This window comes from Trachinotus anak, unplaced genomic scaffold (genome assembly GCF_046630095.1).
Source record: "Trachinotus anak isolate AG129_WGS33_773 ecotype Australia unplaced genomic scaffold, CSIRO_AGI_Tana_v1 ptg000013l, whole genome shotgun sequence".
Lineage (NCBI taxonomy): Eukaryota > Metazoa > Chordata > Actinopteri > Carangiformes > Carangidae > Trachinotus > Trachinotus anak.
In genome coordinates, this window is record NW_027273864.1 from 27,662,069 (window position 1) to 27,687,267 (window position 25,199).

General features: G+C 44.4%; 4 protein-coding genes across 4 annotated transcripts; 2 read left to right on the forward strand and 2 right to left on the reverse strand.

Moving 5' to 3' along the window:
- Positions 1-1,848: 1,848 nt before the first annotated feature.
- On the forward strand, positions 1,849-5,258 carry klhdc7a (kelch domain containing 7A). Its single transcript, XM_071495204.1, has one exon. The coding sequence runs from the start codon at positions 2,250-2,252 to the stop codon at positions 4,509-4,511; it is 2,262 nt and encodes a 753-aa protein (XP_071351305.1). The 5' UTR covers positions 1,849-2,249; the 3' UTR covers positions 4,512-5,258.
- A 74-nt stretch (positions 5,259-5,332) lies between these two features.
- On the reverse strand, positions 5,333-8,396 carry cfap107 (cilia and flagella associated protein 107). Its single transcript, XM_071495205.1, has 4 exons — positions 8,062-8,396; positions 7,413-7,523; positions 6,878-7,052; positions 5,333-6,603 (listed from the first exon to the last, which is right to left on the reverse strand). Exons 1-4 carry the CDS (start codon positions 8,170-8,172, stop codon positions 6,329-6,331), a joined length of 672 nt encoding a protein of 223 aa, XP_071351306.1. The 5' UTR covers positions 8,173-8,396; the 3' UTR covers positions 5,333-6,328.
- Positions 8,397-8,603: 207 nt separating this feature from the next.
- Positions 8,604-12,780, reverse strand: aadacl4 (arylacetamide deacetylase-like 4). Its single transcript, XM_071495477.1, has 4 exons — positions 10,957-12,780; positions 10,297-10,522; positions 9,557-9,620; positions 8,604-9,441 (listed from the first exon to the last, which is right to left on the reverse strand). The coding sequence occupies exons 1-4, from the start codon at positions 11,131-11,133 to the stop codon at positions 8,673-8,675; spliced, it is 1,236 nt and encodes a 411-aa protein (XP_071351578.1). The 5' UTR covers positions 11,134-12,780; the 3' UTR covers positions 8,604-8,672.
- A 251-nt stretch (positions 12,781-13,031) lies between these two features.
- On the forward strand, positions 13,032-21,272 carry dhrs3b (dehydrogenase/reductase (SDR family) member 3b). The gene is made up of 6 exons (XM_071494826.1): positions 13,032-13,794; positions 18,153-18,296; positions 18,619-18,738; positions 19,196-19,434; positions 20,566-20,691; positions 20,786-21,272. Exons 1-6 carry the CDS (start codon positions 13,600-13,602, stop codon positions 20,868-20,870), a joined length of 909 nt encoding a protein of 302 aa, XP_071350927.1. The 5' UTR covers positions 13,032-13,599; the 3' UTR covers positions 20,871-21,272.
- Positions 21,273-25,199: the final 3,927 nt, after the last annotated feature.

Genomic DNA, 25,199 nt, shown 5'->3' on the forward strand with positions numbered 1-25,199 from the left:
TTGGACTTCACAAGAATTGCAATTGAAGCTATTCTAAGGACACAACATGTATTAAGGGATTAAGGTTTAAACCAGGTGGGAGGTAAGAGTAGAGATTTTTTAAAGCTGAGGCGAATAGAAAGGATAGACCTATTCGTTTGGGATATCGGCTCACCTTGCCAGAGTACAATCCATATTCCAGCATTCCAGCTATGAGAGCTGCATAGCACAAACATTATTAAAAGACAGTCCTATGTGCTGTGAATTAATTTTTTTTTCTTTCCATTGAGGCAAGCAAAGGGCATGAATCCTTGTCCACTCACTGTATAGCATTAACTCAGCTATCATTTTCATTTTGATTCAAGAGGCACTTTTATGCTTTTTTTTTTTTTTTTTTTTTGCTTTTATCACTCACTTCGCATTCAAGAGAGAAAAAAACAAGGCCATCTGCATTTTTGAAAGCATTAGAAAATGCACAAAATTGTCTTTATATGATTTAATCATCCTAACACTAGAAGAAGTGTATCATGGCTTTGTGCGTGTGTGTGTGTCTGTGGGTGTGTTACAAATACCTATGAGTTAATCTTATCTATGAGCACTTAATGTAACTTAAATTTCAAAAAGATCCACAGGCATTTTCTGATGTCCAAAAGGTAAAACTTCCTGTTTTAGCCATGAATGTGAAACAGTCACTTACTTCCCTCAACTGTCTTAATTAAAACAAGCCCAAGCTTTTGTATGCACCTTTATTCACACAGGAAGGAATTGGTCTGTCTGCTCTTTAAAAGTCGGTGGAGGCTGAATGAAATTTGAGCCACTGCAGCTTTATTGGTTTTTAAAAAAAAATTATTATTACTATTTTGTTAACAAAATTGATGACTCAAGAAATGTGATGGTCACAGACTATTGAGCTTTATTTGTTTTGTTTTTTTAGCAGACTACAGGCTTGCTCGGCCATCTCCACAGTCATTACAGGAAAAAGGAAGTACCTGCTCAAAATGTCTCTTGTGCCATCTTTTCTTGTTCAGTCGCGTGTTGCGCGCCTACTGTGCACGGCACAAGCAAGAAGAGGTGAAAGTGCCTCTTCACAACAATGCACATGGCCGACAATCATGCTTTGTGTTTCTCAGGAGATGCTCACCTGAGCTGGGAGCTAACGGTGAGGATAAGAAGCTGCCTCTTTTGGCCCATGTGTGAATTATTCAGGTGTCGACCATGCTTGCAGAATCCGGTTTCCTTTATGTCATCTACAGGCTCAGCTATCAGGTGACCCAACTGTGCCCATGTCAGCTAGGACACCTGACACACCCTCTCCGAGTGCCTCTCCACATGATGCTCCTTTAAAATGCTCCGCAGAGTGCTGTTGAAATAAGCACTGGTCTGCTATTGAGCACGCGATCGCTCAAGTGTGTTATCAGCAACACAAATGACAGCCTGACAGCGGCCACCGGATGACATGTGACTGAGATGCATGTTTGCATCCCAGTGTACTGTATGAAAATGATTGACAGGTTTTCCTTGAGACACTCTTTCCACCTGGCTCTCGTCAGACAGTTTCGTATAATTTGCAGTTATATGTGTTTACAATGCCGAGTGCTATTTAGTTGTCTGAGAGCAATCTTCAGCCTCTTTTTAGTGAGAGTAATTTAAGCATCTGCAGTGGCACAGAAAAAGGACCTTTGATCTGTGGCATGGCTGTGCAAACAGATGTATCCTGTTTATTAAGTATTATTAAATGTCACCTATCATCACTCCCCACCCCTTATTCAAACCATGACTTTTTCCTCCTGCAGCCCCAGCCCTTTGTGTTTGAGCAAATTAAGGAGCGTGTTCTGTCATTATGTTTTTATGGACATGTTCAAAAATCGACATAATAAAGTATGACCTGAACCACTCCTGTTCCTGTACACAGCAAGCTCAAGAGTTAGTTCCAGAGTTCTTGATGACATTTTGATAGCGATGGGAAAAAGCATGGGTGTGTCATCATATTGCATAAACAAATATTGATCTACTGAGTATTTACATAGTCTGTGTATGGGTATTGAATTTGCCACAGGTGGTGCATGACTGGTGCCCCGCCTCTACAGAGCTAGGGATGCAAATAGTACCTCTACAGGTATCATTTTACACTTGATCCTTCGGGGAAAGAGGAGCAGTCATCAGATCACAGCAGCTCTTTTACCATGAAGAGCTGAGTCGTCACAGATGCCCGGACAATAACATTCAATAGGATCAGTCAACCAATCGACGGCACCATCACTGCTACAGCTATGCCCATTGCAGAGCTTTTGGGAGTCCAGTTCGACATGCAGCTGCTGTTGAAACTGAGTATCTCCGTGGCTGCGGTGCTGCTGGTGTCTTGGGCCTACAGGTTCTACAGCTCCAGGGACGCAAACAAAATTCAGCTCTGTATCAAAGACAACAAAGAGCCAAAAAATGCAACCTGCCAAAACTGCAAGACAGCACTAGGATGTCAGAGCGCACCACAACATGACACCGATGATGGGGGTGAGCGACCCAGACCCTCGCTCACAGACTCAGCCACTGATAACCTGACATCTGACAGCACCGAGGAAACACCGGCAGATACCCGTCCACGCCAAGCTGAAAAGGATGCATTTAGCATGACACATAGTGACCAAGATATCAGCATGGCTGGACAGATACTCACCCACCAGATGCAGCCGGAGGTTGCCACCAGTAATATTTCATATCGATCTGCTTTGAACCTTCCTGATCCAGCAGAGAGTGGAATGGCCAGTGTGACGGGACGCCGCTCCCCTTGCTTTTTGCAGAAGCTGGAGGGCAGTGTGGGTGTGGGCAGGGAGTTAAGGCAGGACTTGGAGCACCAGGGAGCCTACTCCAGCTTCCTCTCTAAGGCAGAGATCAAAGTGAAGGATGCTAACGTGGTGCTGGAAGGAACAGGAGACCAGATTGCACGTGGAAAGATATATGATTACTATGTCGAGTCTTCCTCTCACTCTATTACAGACTCAGACACAGTGCTGGGTCAGTATGAGAGGAACTCTGAATCACAGCCAGTGGAGTTTGGAAACCATGGCAGCGGGATAACTGAATCTCCGTCCTCTCTGAGCCCCATCATTATGCGTGATCTGGTTTTACGACAAAGTACTGTTGAGGATCCCTCCTCGCTAGGAAGCCTCAAGCTGAGGCACCCCGCAAGGCCTGTACTCCTACGGAAGGAAAGCTATCTGTACGCAGCAGAGCAGTCTGAGCTTTCCTCCCTCTTTGTAGCTGCAACAGCCCCAGCTGGCAATGAGTCCATGTCTGTTCACCCTGTGTTTAGTCCCTCTGCAGAAGGCCATGATGTGAGGGAGGGGGCTGATCTAGAGAACGTAGCAGGGGCTCCATTTTTACACCTTCCAGCAAAACCGTTTGACGGAACAGACATGGAAAGCCTGAAGAGCAAGCTCGATCTGGGTAACTGTTTGGAGACGCTGTACCTGGCCAAGAAATATGGCCAGACTTCTGTGCAGCAAGCAGCCCTGGGGGTCATGTCAGACAACTACCTCCAGGTGCTAAAGGACCCCAACCTTTATGGGCGGCTAATGGCAGGTGAACGGGAACAAATCCAGAAGCAGAGAACACGGGGGAGAAGGTTCATCATGGTGGCAGATATGGACCCTCAAGACTGGGCGAGGAACACAGAGGTGCAGACAGCAGAGACAGGGCAGAAGAGGACATCCAGTGCAGTGCACTATTATGATGACTACAAAGACTCCTGGCATACACTCTGCCTGATCCCACAGGAGGTCATCTCTAAAGCCTGTGCCATGTGCACAATGGATAACTACTTATTTGTGGCAGTGGGCTGCCAAGGCACAGACAGAGAAATGACACCCTCAAAGCGAGTGTTTTGCTACAATCCTTTGACATCAATTTGGAAGGAGATCAGTCCCATGAATGAAGCCAGACCCTGCTGCAAACTGGCAGCACTGGAGGGCTACATCTACGCCATCGGAGGGGAGTGCCTCTCCTCAGTCGAGCGCTACGACCCAAGACTGGACAGATGGACATTTGTGGCTCCACTGCCTGATGATACATTTGCTGTGGCACATCACGTCACGGTGTGCAATGGAGAGATTTTTGTTTCCGGGGGAACTCTTAGATACATGCTACTGCGCTACAGCCCCAAAACCGACACCTGGAGGCCAAGTCTGCTAGTGAGCAGCAAAGACAGAACCACAGATATGGTGGCTGTGGGGAGATTTCTGTATCGTTTCGACGTTAACCCACTGCTGGGTGTCAGCGTGTACCGCTACCATACGGTGGCTCGACTGTGGTATGAGTGCAGCACAAAACGGCTCCTGCGCTGCCCTGCCTTCCAGTGTGTCACGATGGACAATGCAATTTATTGTGTCAGCCGCCAGTTCACCATGAGGTTCGAGGCTGATGAGATCTCCCCTGCTTTCACAGATGAGGGTTTGAGCGTCCTCTCTGCGGCGAAGGGCATACTCTTCCCCTTTGTCCTTTCACTCTCCGATAAGAAGCCTCGGCAGACCAGTGTGTAACGAGGACTCAGTTTTCCATTGATGATAAGATTAGGTGGTGATGGAGCATCCCTATTAAATCATGCTATACATCAAGTTTCCTGTTGACTGAGTGGGTTTTGCCACAAATGTTATTGTAAAATTGTATTGTTGTCTTTTCTTTCACCCATTTGTTTCTTAAACAAATTGATTGTCTGGGACTGGGTATTGCACAAAGAAATTTGTGTTTCTTATGTCAGCTCCTGGCAGTACATGTAAAGTATTAGACTGTTAATGGTAGTCAAACTACTGTTTGCTTAGATTTACGCAGGGTGTGCTGCCATGTAAATTGTTTGCTTCTTTGATTTGCCACTCTTTCCTGACATTAAGTCAGTTTTATATCATTCCAGATGCTTAACCTCTTTAGCTGTGGTGATCATTCATGAATATTTCCCAGAGTAAATGAGTTCATTCAACTCTAACACATTACATTTGGGCAATTCAGTGATAATCTGTCACTGTGCTCAGCTCTGTAGGGCACAAATATAACTTACACAGAGGCCTGAATACAATGTAATTATCTACAGTTGCTCTTTAAACATGGCAGAATGTTAATGGGAGTGTCCTACAATATAAATATGTGAGCTTCCACAAGCATTCGTCACAACTTTTGAAACTCTTGCTTGTAGTCACTCTCCTCCTGTGGCCAGGAAGAAGTGTATTTGTTTAATCTTGACTAAGCAGATTCATTGTTCATCGCACCACCTAAATAAACATCAAAGACATGTATGAATTTGTCATTTATTGCATATTAATCCATAATTAGTGAATAATGGGATGGAGCCAAGTGTATATTTTTATTTTTGAAGTGTTAAGAAATTACATTAACAGTGGAAATATGCATAAGAATTATGAAGTCTCCCATTGTTTGCTCATTTATAATCAAGTCTCTCACTGAACAGACAGTGAAGTTCAGGACTTTAACACACTGACAGGACAGGCAGGAAAGTGACGTGCTGCTATAGCACCATCATGTGGCTCAGGAGGCAAACACAGCAGTGCTCTGGGTAAGACATGTCGAGGTCTGAGCTTTTTAACAGCACAGAGCCGTCACACGTGTGACACACATGCGTCAGCAGCACAGTAGAGTAACTCAGTAGCAAACAGTGGGCTTCAGCTGCACTGGAAGGCAGCAGGCAGGCAGGAACAAAAGGGAGGCAGACGCAGATGGCTGACCATCAAACATAAGCGTCTTTGATTCTTCCTAATTAAACACCTAATGGAATGGGAGTTAGACATGTCCCTTCAGACACTGTCTTGGATGACTCATGGCTTCTGGTTTGCCTGAAAACCCAGGTCAGTTCTGGCATCAACACTTGTTCTATTCTTCTTCTTCTTTTTCTTACCTCTTTTTTCCTTTTCTTTTTTTTTTTCGCCTCCCCAGAGTATCCAGGGTAATACTGACAAGCCATTCTGAGTTTCACATATTAAGTGTGCAGAGAGAGCAAGAGAGAGAATTTGCATATAATTATTCTCTGGAAGGGCAGACATAATTCATAACCCCCTCCTTTCTCCTTAGTCTTGCACACAGACACACACATATTCATGTATATAAACACTGAAACTACTCAGGACACAACACACAGTAAATCTACAGTAGTCCTCTCAGCAAAAGAATCATGTTTAATTTTTTTAATTCCTTTTAATTTCCCAAATGGTCTGCTCTTTTTTTTTTCTTTTTTTTTTTTTCACGCAGCCGACTAATAAAATAGAGGAAGCACAAAGCCACGCCACTTTGAGCAGAGTTTCTAAATTAACAAGCAGCATGTGAGACAATTCCAGAGCTGCATTGTTTTTCTCTAAGCCTGTTGTGACGGTGAAAGTAGCTCGAAAGAATGATCCGGGACTTGTAGCAGCGAGCGCCATCTCAGATCCAGGTCCTTGTTGTTGTGATTGGCTGCATGGAGGTGGCTGGAGAGCATGTGTGAAGCCCTGGCAAAGCGGCTCTGGCAGAAGGCACTGAGTGGGTGCCTCTGGTATGCTGACCTGTATCCTGTCAGTGGTGGGAGGTGCGGCTCCCGCTTTTCCAAGCGGCGCTTTGTGGACCGCAGCAGGCCAGAGTCAGTTGGAAGGGCTGAAGAGGAAGGCAGAGAAGAGAAAGTTAACTGCCATGTTACTGTGGCCATTAATTATACTGGTGACTGATTTGGAACAATAAAAGGCTTCTGGGGCCACCCAGATTTAATTGTTCATAAGCACAACTGCTGATGTGTTTTGTCCATTCAAAATGAAATGCGCTGCAGAGTGCCTGCGCTACACTCAGAACTGGATGCTTTAATATATTTTTTCCCGTGTATAATTTGTACCTTCAGGCGGTGGTGGAATGGCACTTTAAACTGTGGTCATACCAGAAATTGGCTGGGGAGACTTCTCAGGCTGCCATGTCAAGCTGTCTGGATGCCAGGGTTGCAGGGTGGGCAAGGCATTGGTGTGCTTATGCCCATAGCTCTCTTCATACTGTGTGACCAAGTAATGAGAGGATGGTGGGCCATAATGGACAAATAGCTGCTTGGATGAAAGCCCCTGGAAGACAAAATGTAGTAGTCTCAACATAGCCTGTATGCATTGGCCTTTGCAGGATTAAAATGTAGAGGGCATGACCTGTTCTTTGACAATAATCTTCAAGAGGCTCATCGTGTGACAGCAGCAAACTGCTCTAACTAGCCTTTTAGTGCCCTCTAGGATGGATGATTTTACACATTTACATGACTGCTGAGTCTGACCAGAAACTTGCTTTCATAAAGAGTTTTATCACAGGCCTTTATCTTGGCCCTCGACATTATGCAGAAGCAGCCACAATCTTGGGAAGAAAGCCCTGACTTGCACTGTTGTGACAGGCATTCAATTGGTGTTAATGCCATGAATGAGCAGTTAAAGGCTGACCTCAGCTCTCAGCAGGGCAGATCCTCTCTCAGAGACGTCTGGCCTGAAGTCCCAGTGGGGCCGGTAGTCTACACGATTGGTGCTGTTGGCTGTCTTTGGCTCCCGAGTGAACTGTGTCGGACAGAGTAAACAGACATTGCAAAGAGGAGTGGGGGGGGGGTACACAGGGACTTGAGCAATGAGCTCAGCGCGAGGATCAGCAAAGCTCACACTTCACTATCGATCTGCGCTGTTGTACAGTATTTCTTAAGTCATTTCTCCTCGTGATCCTGAACCAGCAGCCCATGGCCGAACCTTACGTCAATGCAATTAGTCTCCAGCTTGAGCCTCTCCCACCAGGAGGCTGTGCTGATGTGGCTGAACTGAGGCTGCCTAATCACTTTGCTATAGATTTGACTACCAACTGAGGTGTTACAAAGCCTCTGGCAGTCTGCCACTGGTACGGCATTATGTTTTGGATCTGCAGAGTGAAAAGGTGCAGATACTCAGTGTTCTCACATTCGATTGAAGTTGTAAAATCAGAACATCTTATTTTGATCCTGTCGCCATAAAATAGTCTGTCGCCCACCCCTCCCCCATTCTCGACCCACTGCCTTCTGATATTGTAAAAAAAAAAAAGTAAAAGACAATAAGCACACAAAATGCCTACCTGAAGTCTGTCCTCTGCCCAGTTGCCTAACAGCACTTTGTTTGCATATTTCTGCTCTGTTCTCCACCCGGTTTGGGCCCATTTATCCTGCACCAGCCCTGTGTGGTTCATGCTTTGCCTGGTGTCAAACACCTAACCAGGGAAATCCTGTTAGAACACGGATATCTCGTCAAACACATAGCATGTAGGAGCATTCACCTGGACCCACAATGGCTTAGGCATTAGAGGGGAAATAGAAGAGCTCTGTTGCCATGGATACAGCAAACACTGAAAGAGAAGGCAAGCAGAGGATCCTGGAAGCAAATGGGAGCTGTCTTACATCTGTGCCTAAAAGAAATACATTCCTAAGGGTTAGGGCATAACATTTACCTTTTAGCAGTTTACTTTATATTGTTGAAATAGTGCCAGAAAGTGTTTCCAGACTTTGTGTCCTCGGGCTACATTTCATTTTTGGAATAAAATTGGTTTTGTTTATTGATTTATGAGGGGTTTTTTGTCTTGTGTGAACAGTATAGTTTTAATGAAGAGGAACACTCTGCCACTGGAGGCAAGTTTAGTTTATTAAAATGTAAAACACGATAGACGTACATTCATGATGCTATTTATGGTCTTCACAGTGTTTTCACATAGTTTGCGACACTATCCACAACCCCCAGTGCAGAGGGAAAGGTGAGCCAGCCTTGGTTAAAAAAGTTAATCATGCCGTGAAAACCATCCATCACGTGCTGCCAGGTGACGTGTCTTTTCAAGTCCAGCAACCGTTTCTTGTAAAGTATCCCATCATCCCTCAGGACGTCAAACTCACACGTGAGTATGAAGGTGGGCGGGGTTTTCTGAAGGACGGAATCATCCGCCAGTAAAGGTGAACCAGCTTTGATTGTGTGATATACCTCCCCATCATATTCTGGGGTTGGGGGGTCACAGAAACCCCGGGCGAGGCACTCGGGAGGTAGGTTGGACGGGGAGAGCCATGTCTCATAGCGTGGCCTGAGCTCAGTGGGGACGTGGTTGCCTTCCAGCACGTCTTGGCACACAGACATGTCCCCATTGAGGTACTGTAGGAAATAGAACGCCATCCGGCCACGGAACAATATGGGCACAGCGTGATTTTGCTGGTATGAGGGCAGGTTGAAATCTGCCATCTGCAGGGCCGGGTAGATGAGGACCTGAGCGCAGGGGAACGGCAGATGTCCGTCCTCTCTCCTCGCCAGCCTTTGGCACAGTGCTGCTGCCAGGTTAGCCCCAGTGCTGTCCCCTCCGACTGCCACTCTGCGAGAGTCCACACTGAACTCTGCCTCAGCAATAGACAGGAAGTGACATGTCGCTGTCTCACAATCGTCCAGCTGGGCAGGGTACCTGTGCTCCGGGGCTAATCGGTACCTAAGAGGGGTGAGAGTGAAGACGGGGGGAGACAATATGTTGAATTCTGGCAGTGTGGTAGACAAAATACAGTAGGTGTTGGATATTTCTGTACATCGTGGAAAAGCTTAGGTACCCAACAGAAACAACAGTGGTGTCAGACTTCTTGGCGATGTGCCGACAGACTTCATCAACAGAATCTGTTCAGGATTAACAGGACATCACAGTTAACAATGTTGTGGCACAGACAGAACATGACAATTTTTATTTATCTTTCTACCTACACGGATCTACTTTTTGGTATTCAGACAGCATATGATTTAAAACTGCTTGTTGCTTAGATGACTTATGGCCAGATAGATACTTCACTTTTAAAAATATTCTAAATAAGATGATGAATAGTTAAAGCTCAAACTGCTCATCAGTATATAAGTCAAACTTGAGCACCACCTGGACACAATATAGCCTAACATCAAAATGCAGTATATTAATTGTAAAAAATAAACCAAAAGTGTTTGTAGTAGTGACCTCATACTTAAACTATGTTTTTTTAACTGATCTAAAAGGCTGGACGGGTTCACCACCAACATTTAACCACAGTAGACAAACTTTTGACTAGCATTTTCTCCATATTGATTTATGGGTCCTTTACCAGAAGGACTAGGATGAAATAACAACTGAACAAAAGTTATGAATTGATGCTATAAAAATCTATTTGCATCACCAGTATAATTAGCTGAGAAACACGTCTGTTCACTTACATAAATGATCTAGAGTAAAAATTCTCAGATATATATGTGAATATATTTAAATATAATATTATATAGTTATTTTTATCTTAATTTACACTTTTTAAATGATCTGAACATTGTGTACCTATACTGCCCAGCACCCATCCTCCTCCATGGAAATACACGAGACCTCTTCTCAGGCCCTCACAAGCAGTGGTGGGCTCATAGACTCGCACTGGCACCTCAGAAAACTTCAGGTCCTTCACTCGCAGACCTGCTGGAACTGGATTTAAGCCAGTCAGGAAACAGGCCACGAACCATCGGATGAAGCTGACCTGATGACAAATGCCCAGACGATGCAGGATCTGGCCCTGGCAGGTGAGGAATCGCAGATTTACCGCAAGTGGTAGACAATGTTAAAAAGAAGAAAATATGTATTCTTGATGGGTAAAAATCAAAGGAAAAGTTATTCTCTATGAGGAACCATGTTTACTATGACAACTTCAAAGAAGGGGAACGCATGACCTTGGCTTTCTTGCATCATTGTTAGACTTGATTTCTTATCTAAAGTTTCTCTGATCTAAGCTTTATCAGTTGCTGGAGGACAAAGAAAGGACAAGCGTCTTTGACAAGGGCTAGAGGACTATAGTTTTTTTTTCTTGCACTAGCAGAGGGATTTTTCTTCTGTTCTAAGAAATAAAATAATTAAAGTAAAAGAAAAAAGTTAATTATAGCAGATACAATAACATGCAGGAAGCATAAAATAATAAGCACTAAGAGCTCAGTAGATGATGAAGATACTCACCACAATTGCTATGCCAACAAACAAGCCATGAACCATGTGCAGTTTCCCACTATTTGCAACCCCACGAGGAACGTCTGAATTCATCAGCTCAGAGTAAACTAGTCCAATTACCAGAAGGAGGAAGGCTGCAACAAGAGCAGCAAAGCCAATTACTAAAATTGCCGAGCCGATGTCCATGATGTTGCTGGTGTGCTCTGCTGAAGGTAGGTCGTTAGGAGTAAATATTTCATCTACCTGCTTTCAGCCTCTTTTCACCCCTCCCCCATCTGCATGCCACGTGTTCTGACCTTGCTTTCACTTAATGACATGTTTGGCTGCCTGTTGCCCAGGAAAATAATTATATTCCTCAACATATTCTATGGTTGTGTAGTCAAAGTAATTACATGTTTCCCGAAGTAACCAAGTTGTTCAACTGTGGAATATTGCACAAAACATTTTTATGTTAATGGAGCAGGACAAATAATCGTATGTTTCCATAGTACCCATTCTGCTGCCTTTCAAACCCGAGCAATATTTTTTACAAATATCTGAAGGATGTTATGCTTTTTTTTTCCTGCCTCATTTCTTGCCCTTGGCATTGAGGAAAGCTGTGCTGTGTACAGCTGCACCGGGCACAGTGACATTCTCATTGCCTGGCGTCTAAAGAAAAAGAACATGTTGCGAGAGGCTGCCACTGAAGGCTGACTGAGAACACCCCTATCTGAACTTTCATTGCTGATCTGTAGATGGCAGTGATAGCATGAGTATAAATAAACAGTGCCTGCTGGAATACACTATATTTACATTTTTGCATTCTGCACGCAGCCTGAATGTATTTTCAACACAGCGATGTATATCTTTAGATTTCTCTCTTGTTTTCGCAAATCCACATAACTTATATTTAATTTCGCTTCAGCTGGAAATGCTCTGGTGTAAGCTTCCAAGACTTTGGGTTCACATTTTGTAAATCTCAGAAATTTCCTAAATAGAGGCAGCATCTGGAGTCGAGCTGTCTTTGGGTTTTTAGCAGCCCCCGAGAGCCTCTCTGCCTTCCCTAAGTAGCTGAGCCCAGCACAAAGCAACCATTGTGAGGCTGCTCTTTAAAGCCTTCCCAGTTGCTGAAAAAGTCCTGCATTCAGCGATACCCAGTAAAAATCACAGTGCCAGGGCCAAAAATCACAGACTGGAATCTTGTCTGAGGCACATGAATTCACAGGATTTGTTTAGGAGGCATTCATGCTCTGTTCTGTTTGTCACCCTGACAAGCTGCTGAGATTGCGCTGACCTATTTCCCAACTTGCACAGAAAGATACAGCCGGTTTCAAAAAATACTGTTAACACAACTAATTGGGTTCAAACAACTGATGTCGCCCACGAATGCAGGCACATACACCAGCAAATTAGCAAAAACCTGTTTGTGCAGTGTGACATAGACTCCACCGTGCTTGTTAAACTGAAGGCCAGGTTTGCTGTTGTTACATTGTGAGTGTGTGTGCTACACTCAGGCACCTAGACCTGACTTTGATTAACAAGATGAAGTCACGGACGTGTTTGCAGACTTTTTCAGCGTCAGAGCACTGACTCCAGACAAAGCAGAGATCAGTAACTGGCTCAAGGACACATCAGCAGATGTACTTGTCATTATGAGGTTTGAGCCCAGATTTCCTAATAATCGCTTCACTGTGGCTGGTGTTGTGGTTCCAACTGTCACAATTGTTTCTCATTTGTGTGTTTGTGTAATGCTTTGCTGATTGTTTGCTTATTTACTTTACTTAATTAATGGGGGGGGGGGCTGGACAAAGGATCAGTTGAGCAGGGCTCTCAGTCACTTTCCTGCCCCCATCAGATGCTGTTACATAAGAATATTTTTGTTATTGATTTCGCGTTGACTTATAACTGTCAGTGAAACCTGAGACTGCAACATCTGTTGTTATCCTGTGCGTTATGTTAGGAGGGAAGTTCAAGTCAATTAAATTATGCAGTTAATCCCCCCCCCCCCCAAAAAAAAAAGAGATGAGGGCACACACCTGGGCCACAGTGGGGCGACCACTGGGGGGGCCCAGAACCACGGATTGAGAACCACGGCTGCGGTAGACATATAAAGGGGGTGGGGAAGAGGCAAGTACGCAACTACTCAGGGCAGACGGGCAGTGGAGCAAAAATATTCATCCCCACTTAACATGTCAATCAGGATTAATACCCTTCCAAACCTCCCCTTTAGGTTCACCCAGGTCCTTTCACTAGTGGAGGCAGCGAAGCCAGGGCAGAGGCGGTGATATATAAGGCAGGACGGGACAGTGCAGGAACACAGCACCCCAGCGCACACCGCGGAGCGTCGCCTGGACTTGTGCTCCACGTCTCTGCGTCTCCAGCAGCGGCTGACAGGCGTAATGACTGATCACTCACACGAGTCCAGACCCTGATGCCTGTCGACTAACATGTCAGAGCTGCTCCAAGTCACACACTCCTGCGTTCTTCCCATGTCCTCGGCTCTGGATTACTCATGCAACAGCTTGTGAGGCTGCAGATGAGAGTGTCTGTGCGCGGATAAGCTCGCAGGGGCTCACAGGTCGCTGTTCGTGAGGCGCTTCGCTGTGGGAGGACAGTTTCTGCGGCGCACGGAAACTTGCAGCGTAAACATTGTACTTGTCGGCTGCCTGAGAGATGGAGCTGAGGAGCGCCTGTCGCGTGTTTCTGTTCCCGGTTCAAATGTTCTATTATATAGTCAGAGCAAGTCTGTTGTCGCTGCTGCCGAGCAGACGGAAGGACCTGACCAGGGAGGTGGTATTGATCACCGGTGGGGGACGAGGTATCGGACGTCATCTGGCCAAGGAGTTTGCTAAGCAGGGAGCCAGGAAGGTAATTTCATCCCACTACACGCCACTTGTTGCACCCACTTTATTACTGCCACGCTTCCCAGAGAGATGCATTAGCAAATCACTGAGGCCATTTTGGCAAGGCATGATTTTACCACGGGTTTAGTCTATGTTTAAACCAGCAGCAGTAGTTTTAGAAGCCTGAATCCCCCGCCCCCGCCCCCCGCCTCTCCAGCCTCAGGTAACCCGGTCAGCCCTGCCCACCTGGCCCCCGGTGTGTTGTTGTTCCCGTGCTCTGTGGAAGCACTGGTCGTGACCTCGGAGTAGCCCAGTTGGTCCAGTGAGACTGGAGGCACAGCCCTCAGATTGGGCTCAAGTGTTGCACAACAGCCCGGGTCAAGCAGAGGGCAGGTCCGGGGAGGGTTTATGGCTGCCAGGGTCTGCAGCGACCTGTGTGACTGACATGTCTACACAGTGTAGGATGGAAAGATCTAGGCTGTGATGTAGGCATTGACTGTATGTGAGAGAGAGAGTGTGTGTGGTTGAGGGGGGGGGGGGCACTGAATCTGCTTCAAAGCCACTCACAATAACAACAGCCCTGCTATTACCCCATTATAGTTTCTTGCCATTTTTGAGCAGCATTTTGCACTGTCATAAAATCTGCCAACATATCACAGTACAACAAAAGGCTGCATGATGCTTTATGATGCTTTTAACAGAAACCAGATTAGGTTTTGTTTTCCAGCGTAGCATGGAGTGAAGTGTGTGCAAAACAAAGTGAACCCAACAGAAGAAAAAGAGTTGAGGAAGAACAGATTCTCTTATCTTGGATTAGACTAACAGGAAGGTGGCAGCTCGAAGCCTTCACAGAAAACTGAAGCTGATGTACTCAGATGACACGTTCTTACAAGGGAATGGGTCAAAACAGGTCAGAAATTTGATGACAAGTTATCTTTTCAGTGAAGTTATGATCCATCATGATTATCTATGTATTTTTATTTCCCAGCTGGATGTTAAGGTCACTTTTACATGCTGTTACTCATGCTTTGATTATTGAGTCAAATGGAATCAAGTGTTTAAAATCCTGCACCATAGATTTTTAAAGGGGGTCCAGAAGTAATCTGATTACACCACCGAGTTAGACCAATCCATTCATGTCATGTTTGCAAATCCATATTAAAAGTAATGCAGTCAGTCTTTCCTATTGCAGAGAACCTCCCCACTTCCCCCCTCCCAAAACCATAAGGAAGGGGGGGGGGCACTTGGGCCTGAAATGTTCTGGTGGCTACATAGACAGCTCCTCATCCCCGCAGGCCAGGCTCACCTCTGTTCCCATCATCCTCCTCAGCCAACAGTCCGGTGGGCGACCGTTACACAGCCGGTGTCCCCTCAGCAGAAGCATGTTAATACGGAGCAGCTCTATTTCTGATCACCTCGGATGGGAGTCGTCATTACACACCCCCCCCCCCCCCACTGAACGCTGCGGGTTATAATTACCATGTACATGTGTGACATGCGCTCTACATTTTCTGGATGCTCTCTTTAGGCACAATTTTAGCAGCTTGAACACATTGCTAAAAGCTCAATGAAACACTAACTGCCTCCCTCTGTCTTTCAATGCCATCTCCTCGGGGGAATGAGCAAGAAGAAACCAGTGGGTTTTAAAAGCTTTACTTTGCAGCTGCACAACAAAGGATGTCACCATGCTTTTCAGCACCCCATTGTTGGGCATTATCAAGGTGTGAAGGCTTTGAAAACAACACCTGTGGTAATGTGTATGACAATTACTCCCTGCCTAAAGAGATGCTAAAAGGAAATAGGACGGTAATTATGAACGGGGCTAACCTCTATGAACTCGTGCTCACCCCAGTTTGAGCCCCTTTGTGATTGGCAGCCGGAATTTCCTTTTCCCCCTCTGCACGGGCTTTTGGTGTTTTCACGGTGTGAGGAAGACTAACTACAGCACTGATAAAAGAATTTGGCGAGATGGAGGGCCGGGGACTCAGGGGGGGGGCAGGTCTTCTTGTGTGTTGTTTAGGGGTGAACCATTGCAGAACAAAGCTCTGAAACAATAAACCTGAATCAAAGTATTTTCAAACACGGTGTCCAAGTTCGGAGCAGAGCGAAACAGGCTTTCACAACAATCCTCAGTAAATAGTTGACAACTTTAAACAGCATATTTCCTCACAGCTCCTCTCCGGAACACGCAGCAGCATAACAGGAGCTCCAGAAAAACACCGATTTCTCCGTGGTTGTTAACATTACATAAAGAGATGAACCAATCCCAGACACTGACAACAGGTTTGTGTGTGTGTGTTGTGGTGGAGGCGGGAAGCACACTGCTCCCAGCTGGGTATTGCCCTGCAGCTGACCTTGCTGTCTCCGCAGTAATTAGACAGCGGCAGGCGACTGCCTCGCCCCCTCTGTGTGCTGCCTCTCTGCTGCCCTTACAATGAGTGTGAAAAGGAGGGTTCGTACCCACCCATACATTCAGGCCTGAGAGATAGAGTATCATTGTAATTCAGCTGGAGCTACTGGGGACACAGAGACATGCACCTCAGCTAGTATTGAGTGGCATCTGCACTCTCTCTCTCTCTCTCTCTCTCTCTCTCTTTAAGTTCTTGGTTCCAGATTTGCAACATTAATTTGTTGATCAGAGAGAACATGTGTTGACATCAGGTCTTGTTAGGCATGCCTAGTTGAAACAGTCACTGGTTTATCGCTGATAGCAAAGGGGGGGGGGGGGGGGGGGGGGGGGGGGGGGGTTACAAGGTCAATTAAAAACTGTTTTCTTACTGTTTCTATCCACATAGCAATTTGGCCAATGCTTGTTTGTTCTGAGGGTCCTGTGTGTTGTGACGGGTGATAAACCTAATGAATTAAATAACATTTTAACAGGAGAGCACAGTTTGAGTGCTGACTTTTAATGAGAGCTGTCAGCTTTGTTTGTAAGGCTCAAATCCTATTAAAAGCTTTCAGTTATTTATCAAGACCTGTCTGCCTTCAGTGATTACTTAAATGGGCTTGCAAATGAAGCAAACAAAAAAGAAAGAAAAACCAATCACATGCAACTCAAACAAGAGCCGTTCACAGTGGAAGCCAAACACTTATTGCTCCAGATCTGATAAAGGAATAAAGAACACATTCCAGTCTGTAATCTTTGATGTCCCTTGAGCTTAACTGTCAATATTTCTGTGTTTGCTTTGTTTCTGCCATTATTGCCGTTGGATACTTACTGAGCTATGGAAACTGCCTTAGAACCAATAGCAGCACAGTAATGTGGTGGTTTTTCAGGTTTGTGGCTATGCAAATTATCTTACTGTGTTTGCCAGTATGTTATGTTTGGCTTCAGACAAATGCTGAGTACATTTTATGTCCCATTAGTGCAAGTTGGTGGTTCAGTTTGTGCAAAAAAAACCCAAAAAAAACATTGTGTGGTCATTTGCTGTAATGGATCCGTTGAAAGTGAAACATACTAAAAACCCGACATGCTGTAAAACACGTCAGCCATTGTGAAGGCTCAGAATCTGTTAAAGTGCTGATTCAGTTTATCATCAGCTCAGAATGCTACATGATCATATGTATATGTCACTGTAAATTCACACCCGTTGACCAGGCTTATGGTTACACATAAACACTGGTATGAGACAACAGGGATGACTCTGTGTATGTGTGTGTGTGTGTACGCTCATGCAGCCTCTCTGTCTCTCACATACACAAGATCACTTTCCAGAGGACTTTTTGCTCAAATATTAACCTTGGTCACGGGCGACCGGCCAAATCCCACACTGGCGTCCTCAGCACTTCACACACGCACGGTTTTCAGACTCCCTGACCAGAAATGACGGGGCTCATCTGCCCAACAGGCCGTGTAATCTCTTTGAGAATTTGTGTTTCAGAGATGAGGAGGGCTCACCCCCTGATTTCATTACCTTTCCCTGACCCCAGAGACTGACAGATCTAATTGCCCAATCACTAGCCCCACCCCCACCCCACCACCCCACCACCCCCGCACCCCCACACCCCCCTCATCCAACCCCATGTTCCCTGCTCAAATGACCAGCCTTCATTTAGTCTCCGGGTGGATGAAGAGACAATTCATTCACACAGCAACCCCCCCACCCCCCAAAGCCTCTAATCTTTGCTCGAAAAGTATTTGTTGTGAGTGAAAATGGCCTCTCTGTTCTCTGAATGAAAAGATCTTCATGTGTCATCACCAGAAAAAATTGCACAAAACACACAAAATGTTTGTTGTTGACTGACTGTAAAAAAAAAAAAAAACTTTTTTGTTCCATTTAAAAGCAACAGTTCACTTGTTTCTGCGTCTGCGCTTGTAACAGACCCAAATTCAGAACCTGCTCTAGTTCTGTCTAACCTGTGGAAATGTTATTTTTGTGACAGGTGATCTTGTGGGGCCGGACAGAGAAATGCCTCAAAGAAACAGCTGAGGAGATCTCTCTCTCGGGAACAGAGTGCCATTACTTCCTGTGTGATGTGGCCAATCGGGAGGAAGTTTACAAGCAAGCCAAGGTGGTTAGAGAAAAGGTACACCAGCCTAATATCTGTAAAGATATTTCCTACTTGAACAAGGAGAAATGTCTTTTACACACAGTGAAACACATCATAAAACATTTCCCTGGGATGCCTCTCTGTCTCCTCTCTACGTATATTGGCTCTGAGCTGCTCTGTCTCCCATCTGGTGTATAGATTACACTTCATCTGAAATATCTGAGGAAGAGCGGGGAATATTGCTGACAGCTCTGGTGCAGCGCGACTGTATCATCTCATGAAAGCAGACAGAAAATGCACAAGATGTTTAACTGTGTTCTCTTTTTTTTCCCCCTGTTGTTGTGCTTTTTAATCTCAGGTGGGAGATGTTACGATATTAGTGAACAACGCAGCTGTGGTCCACGGCAAAAGTCTGATGGACAGCGACGACGACGCCCTTCTGAAATCCCAGCATATCAACACCATGGGACAGTTCTGGGTAAGACTCTCAGAAATTCAAACCAGAAGCCAGTTGACATGCAGATGTAGGGGAATTCCTCCTCGCAGATTATCCTTAATATTTTCATATTTTGATTATAGCATGACGGTGTGTACAGCAGCCCCCCCCCCCCCCCCCCCCCCCAGACATGTCAATCATGACTGCTATTATGGCAGGTTAAGTGGGGTATTTCCAAATTGCATCTCAGCCGCTGAGACATCAGAGGGGTTTTGAAATTCATGGCATTTTTCATTTTGAATGGAGATCAAAAGACGATGTTATAAGTAGACAGAAATGCAATTATCAACTAAATGGATATGGAAATTAAATCTATGGTTACAGTGTGGACCTGTTTACCTTGTCTGCTCTTCTTCTTTCTCTACGGAATGTATTTCACCTTCTATTACCTCATCTTTACTCTCTCCTTCATTCTCCCTTTTTTCTCCCCTCGTCTCAGACTACAAAAGCCTTCCTGCCTCGAATGCTGGAGCTGCAGCACGGCCATGTAGTATGCATAAACTCCATCCTGTCCCAGTCTCCGATCCCTGGGGCCATAGATTACTGCACCTCCAAGGCCTCGTCGCTGGCCTTCATGGAAAGCCTGACACTGGGCCTGCTGGACTGTCCTGGCGTTGGCTGCACCACAGTGCTTCCCTTCCACACCAATACAGAGATGTTCCAGGGCATGAGAGTCAGGTGAGAATAAATCTAGTGGTGGGAAGTGAAGGTGTATCCTTCTCACATTTGTTTGTTTATAATGTTACATGTCTAGGAATTTAAAGATGCAATGGGCAAATGATTTTTAGGCTACGTCCACTACTACGGCTGAGTTTTTGAGACTTTCGGAAATGCCACTGGTTCTAGGGATGCTAATATTGGTCCATAGGAAATATCTCTAATTGTTGGGTGGATTGCCATATTTAACACACTCATGCTCTCTAGAGGAGGAGGATGACCTTTAGGCATCCTCTGACTTTTCCTTTAGCCACGTGGTTGACATTTGTGTTTTGGAGTGAAATATTTTGATGTGAAATATGTTACAGATATAAACGGTCCCAGGAAGATAAATTCTTAAAGGTTAGATGATAATCTGACTTTTCATCGAAAGTCACCAGCAGTTCAAAGATTTCACTTTCACAACCACAAATAGGTCGACATCTTGTGGAGGGATTGGCATCCCCTGACTTTTTCTGCTGCAAGGAGCTCAACCCTTGTAGATCCCAATGAGAGTTTATCACAGAGCTGGGAACCTCCAAAGTGTGTTTTCATAACTTTGCGCAACCCTCCAGCTCTTTTTTAGATTCCCTCCCACAGTGTTGCTGTGATCAAGAATATTCTAGCTCAACTTGACCTTGATCAAACACTGTAACACACACTGGTAAAAAACAGTAGCACATCAGGGGCCTAAAAAAGGAAAGCACGTATTCGCTCATTCATCGAGTACTTCAGTGTATCGCCAGACTGTCGCCCCCTTTGTGGTCGTCCTGGACCTTTACAGATGACACTGAACCTTGATACTGCTGAACTGTGTAAGATGTTTAGCATTTATGAAACTTGAGTGTTCTTGCACAGGTGTATGAGTGAACCTGACCGTTCACATTGTTGTGTAATAGCTCGTGCAGTTTGGCCGCAGTTGCAGCAGTTCATCTTGTGTGTAATTTCCCCACTATGCTGCCATAAAAAGCTTATTATGGCTAGCTGAAGCAGGCTTTGTTTGCACTTGAAATTTTAAGTCAAAGGGGCTTGTTATGAGTGGACTCATCATGAATTAATTTAATCTGAATGATCCTCACCTCATCTCAAAACGGATTCTTCTCTCTCTTGTAGGTTTCCTCAGCTCTTTCCTCCTCTCAAACCTGAGGTGGTGGCCCAGAGGACTGTGGATGCAGTCAGAGCTGACAAGGCCTTCCTCTACCTGCCTTGGACTATGCATGCCCTTGTCATTCTAAAAAGGTAAACACAGTTAACATTTTATGTGGGTGTTGTTTTCTGCATCATAATTTATGCCTCAGGCTTAACATTCCACCCTTGTTCTTTACTTTTTTAGCTTCATGCCACAAGTTGCACTTGAAGAAATCCACAAGTTTTCCGGGAGTTATACCTGCATGAACACGTTCAAAGGGAGGACATAAACCTGGATTTCACGGAACGTGAGAGCGGCCTCAGAATCTTTGGGGTATGATGAAGGGAATATGGACCTTAAGACATCTGCAAGTGGAGGAGGCCCCATGATAGTGTGAAGAAAAAATACTTAGGGGACGTTGACGAGGAGGTTGCTTGTGCAGGTAGAATTAATTGATAAACTGCAGGAGACACCCTGGTCCCATTTGTATGTGTGAGTGCGTATCTGTATAGTATGGAGGACTGAATGCCATTCTCACATTGAACAGAAGCCATGCATAGGTTTGTTCCAGTAGTTATTCTGGGAGTTATGTTGTGACACTTTTAGTCTGTTTTTACACATCTTTTTTTTTTTTTTATCCGCCTTTTAATATGTCTTTGAATCAAAACAGGATAATAAAGTTTTAGATACACACTGTTTCTTTGTGCATGTTGAAAATAGAAAAAGTGAACACTTGGGAGGTACGCATTGTTTTGTGTCTGGGTTTTGACTCCCATGGCAGCGTGATAACACCTTTGATTTATTCCAAGCATGAGATCAGTGACTGTGACAGACGATGTTGTCAAAACATAAAACACATGTCTTGGCGGGGGGGGGTTGTTTGTTCTCTGCTGTCAGAAAATGAAGCAGGGGGATTGTGTAATTCTCCATAAATGTAATGAACTCAAAATAAGTTGGTCAGGACCTCCCTCTCACATCCCGAGTGGTCCAACCCCCGAACAATGGACATGGACAGGCAGAGACTGTTGGACAGACAGGACTCGCTTCAAGACCTTGATTCTGAAAGTTAAGAGTAAACTTCGTAAAAAGCAAACTACTCTATTGTCTGTTATGAAGATGATAGATCAAATCAGATTTTGTCAGCTTGGCTCCTACAATCTTATGCTTCTCATGTCTGCAACTGCTACACATTTGAGGTAGAGGATCATATAAATGTGATTTCCATTAGCAAAAACCCCAGAGGCAAATTCCCAGAAAAAAAAAGAGGAGACAATATGGAGCCTCTTTCGCCTTATTGCATATGAATCTGAGCATGTTCAAAGGCTTTAGCTCAAAACAGAGGACAGGAAATGTGGGAACAATGGAGATGTATCAACACCTGTCTCACAATTACCTTTTGAGTGAGGAGATTAAAAAATGCGTGTCAAGAAACTGGGAAGAGCCAAGCTTAGTAGATGAATTACCAAAGATTGTCAAAACAAAAATAAAATGAAAGTGAAATTAAACAATGGTCTGTACCCATGGGAAATCTCACACTTTCATCTCGTGTCAGCTGAACGAAACCTGGATCACTGAACAACATAGCTACAGCATATTAAATGAATATTCACACCAGTCTTACACCTCTGCAGGAGATATGATGCTACTACCAGCAGCTAATTATTGTCAGAGGTAACAGAAGGCTGCCTTACCTTTAGAGGTATTGATCCTCTCAACTAACTCTCAGCAAAATAGGCTGAAGCAATGTGTTTCCCAAAATATTGATTTCTCACTTTGAGTGATATATGCTTGGGCGCACAGCAGCACCTTGCACACTTAACTGTGCCTGTGGCCTGGATATTTAAGGGTAGCTGTGTCATTCCTGTGTCTTTCCACTGCACTTATATTATTTTCTTATAGACAGAAGCATTTAAATGTGTGGACTGTTATATTTAGAAACATAATTCATATTGCTGATTAATAATGGTTAATGGAGAAAATATCTGTGGCTCACACATTTGACTTTTAAAGTGTTACTAGACTCAAACAGATCAGGGTGATGGTGTCGGTACGTAATTGTGGTGTCCTGTAGTGTGTTTGTACTTGTTTCTTAAGGGCTCCTTGAAGTTAGATTGCGCAATCCCAGACAGGCCTGAGGCACCTAAGCAACCAGAGTTACACAACAAGGACTGGTTCATCATTAAGCAACTGAACAACCAGTATGTGTACCACCCAAAGCTGTCTCTAGAAGAAGCTGCTGACCTTGCAGTTGTGTGTGACACCTGCAATTTTTTGAGATTAGTCGGCTGTCCACAACGTGAAGGTCACAAATAAAGATGAGACCGGCAGAGAGAATCGAACCTAAATGGAAAGAAAATGAAAGTTCAGGTTATACTGCTCTTCGAGAACACACAGGGGATCATGAGCTGCAATAAAACAACTAATAAGGTTGAGGAGGGTCCGTGCAGTTTTTCACAGCTCAGATCATAGACAGTGAATGTGAACCCATTAATGTTTAAATCTGACCACACTGAGGTTTATCTCTATGAAAGAGGGGAGCTCAGTAGTAATGAAAACATCACCCTCAGCTGCACTTTTCTCAACCTGATGCCGATTCTGTGTTTGAATTAGGAAAACACACAGATACAAATCAACTGCTGCTGTATGGCTGGACTTGAAACAGCTGAAGGGCAATGGCTTTTTCAAATGAAACAATAGCAATGCACCATTCAGAGCTGCCACAGCCTTGTGCCTGCAGTGCAAGATGCTGCTCAGCAACTTTTTCTTTACCTTACATAAAATGGCAAGAAATGTTATTTGACATTTTTTGCTTGCACACATGAAACGGATAGTTTGGTTTATGTGTTGACTTGTCATAACAACATGCAAAACACCACCTGAAACAGGCTGCACTCTTTTCTGTTTGCTTACTTATATATTCTGATTGTTCCTCCTGAGACTAACTAGTATATTTAGATCAGAGCAAAGAGCTGTGCTGAGTAAAAATGCAGCCCAGTGCAAATTTCTTCCTTGCTGTGAGGTTAATCATGACCCCAGTACTCTGACTATGGACTAGAATATGTGCAGCAATAGATGCCGAAGCAGATCTACTAAATACTGAGGCTTATGAAACCACACTGAAGAGACACATGAGGAAAATGTAACTGTCAGCTTCAAAGACAAGTGAAACCTACGTGGTCTTTGGATTTTGTAAAACAAACACACAGAGAACAGAACATATCTCTCGCTGCATTGAGAGAACTACTTCAGCCTCTAGTAACAAACACACGGAGGAATATGGAGATGACAGATCCAGACACACACAGAGACACCACACATCTGAGCACAAGTCAAAGCAAGCACACGCAACCAGAGGCAAACCCATGAGAGTGGCTGTAAAAGCTGGGGTAGTGCCTGCCCTTTGGCTGCCAGACAAGGCCCATAAACATTCATTTGAATCCCAGCGAACCATAAATGCCCTCCTGCGCGCTCACGACAGGGCCGCACATTGTGATCAGTAGGTGACCTGCACTGGGTGGGGAGGGGTACGAGCTCTGCCGAGAGTGAACCCGGGCCTCCTTCGAGGGCCTGTTTCTCATTCTCTGAGTGGGCTGTTGCGAAAGCAGAGGGAGAAGAAGCATGTTGGGGTGGAACTAGGTCGAGGAGGCATGTAGTGCATGTATGCTCCAAGAGGAGGGCTAAAATGGTTGGAAATCTCGTGGGGCAGGTTCAGAGCAAGGTTAGCCAAATACTGAATAAATCAAAGGGGGCTTGGAAAGTCTTCTCCGTGCTGAAGGCTCTCAGTTCCAGGGTGACTGACCAGGCGCAGGTGGAAGCAGAGGACTTAAGGTTTGGTCACATGGGGAGAAATCGGAGATTGTAGTTGTCTCAGCTGTGACCACATTCCCAGGTGTCTGTGCTGCACATTTCTTTTATTTAAGATCGAATTATAGTCTAACAATGTGCTACACAAGTCAACAGGCACTCTCCTCTCTACCAATGTGGTTCCCCTGACAGAAATGCAATATGACATCACATACATGTCCCTATAGCAAGAGTGAAGCAAGAGACTATATCACCTTTAAGAGGATATATTATCATCACATATATACATATATGAAGATATAAGTTTATATATGTATGAAATATCCATAGTCAAATTTGTAATAAATCTGATGATTTTTTATCATATATGACATGTTGCAACCATATATGAACAATATATATTTAATTTATATATGCAAGTTTACACACAACATAAACACACAACATGTAAAAAATTAGTTTTTCTTACTAATTTTAAACATGTCTATCTTCCCATTGTGGGAAAGTGGTTTCAGTCTTTGGACCCTAGTGTGTATAATATCAATATATATTGACAGGCTTATACATACATGCATAAACATACATATTTCTATGGGCATGATATAACAGTCAATATATTAAAATTATTCCAATTTCTAATAGGTATATATATATACATATATATATATATGTATATATATATACGTATACTTAAAAAAAATATTTCATGTATGGAAATTCAATATATGTACATATATAACATTTTTCTATATAGGTCATTTGAAAAGACCTATGATTTCACCTTTGATACAGACAAATATGTTTATGTTTAAAG

Coding starts and splice junctions, on each gene's coding strand:
- cfap107 (XM_071495205.1), bottom strand. CDS start 8,172: ATGAACCACACAGGGCTGGTGCAGGATAAATGGGCCCAAACCGGGTGG. Junction 7,053..7,412: donor CTGCCCTGCTGAGAGCTGAG/GTCAGCCTTTAA, acceptor TTTGTCTTCCAG/GGGCTTTCATCCAAGCAGCT. Junction 6,604..6,877: donor GTCTCCCCAGCCAATTTCTG/GTATGACCACAG, acceptor CTTCCTCTTCAG/CCCTTCCAACTGACTCTGGC.
- aadacl4 (XM_071495477.1), bottom strand. CDS start 11,133: ATGGACATCGGCTCGGCAATTTTAGTAATTGGCTTTGCTGCTCTTGTT. Junction 10,523..10,956: donor TTGTTGGCATAGCAATTGTG/GTGAGTATCTTC, acceptor CTCACCTGCCAG/GGCCAGATCCTGCATCGTCT. Junction 9,621..10,296: donor ATGGGTGCTGGGCAGTATAG/GTACACAATGTT, acceptor AATCCTGAACAG/ATTCTGTTGATGAAGTCTGT.
- dhrs3b (XM_071494826.1), top strand. CDS start 13,600: ATGGAGCTGAGGAGCGCCTGTCGCGTGTTTCTGTTCCCGGTTCAAATG. Junction 18,739..19,195: donor ACACCATGGGACAGTTCTGG/GTAAGACTCTCA, acceptor CCCTCGTCTCAG/ACTACAAAAGCCTTCCTGCC. Junction 20,692..20,785: donor GCCCTTGTCATTCTAAAAAG/GTAAACACAGTT, acceptor TTACTTTTTTAG/CTTCATGCCACAAGTTGCAC.
- klhdc7a (XM_071495204.1), top strand. CDS start 2,250: ATGCCCATTGCAGAGCTTTTGGGAGTCCAGTTCGACATGCAGCTGCTG.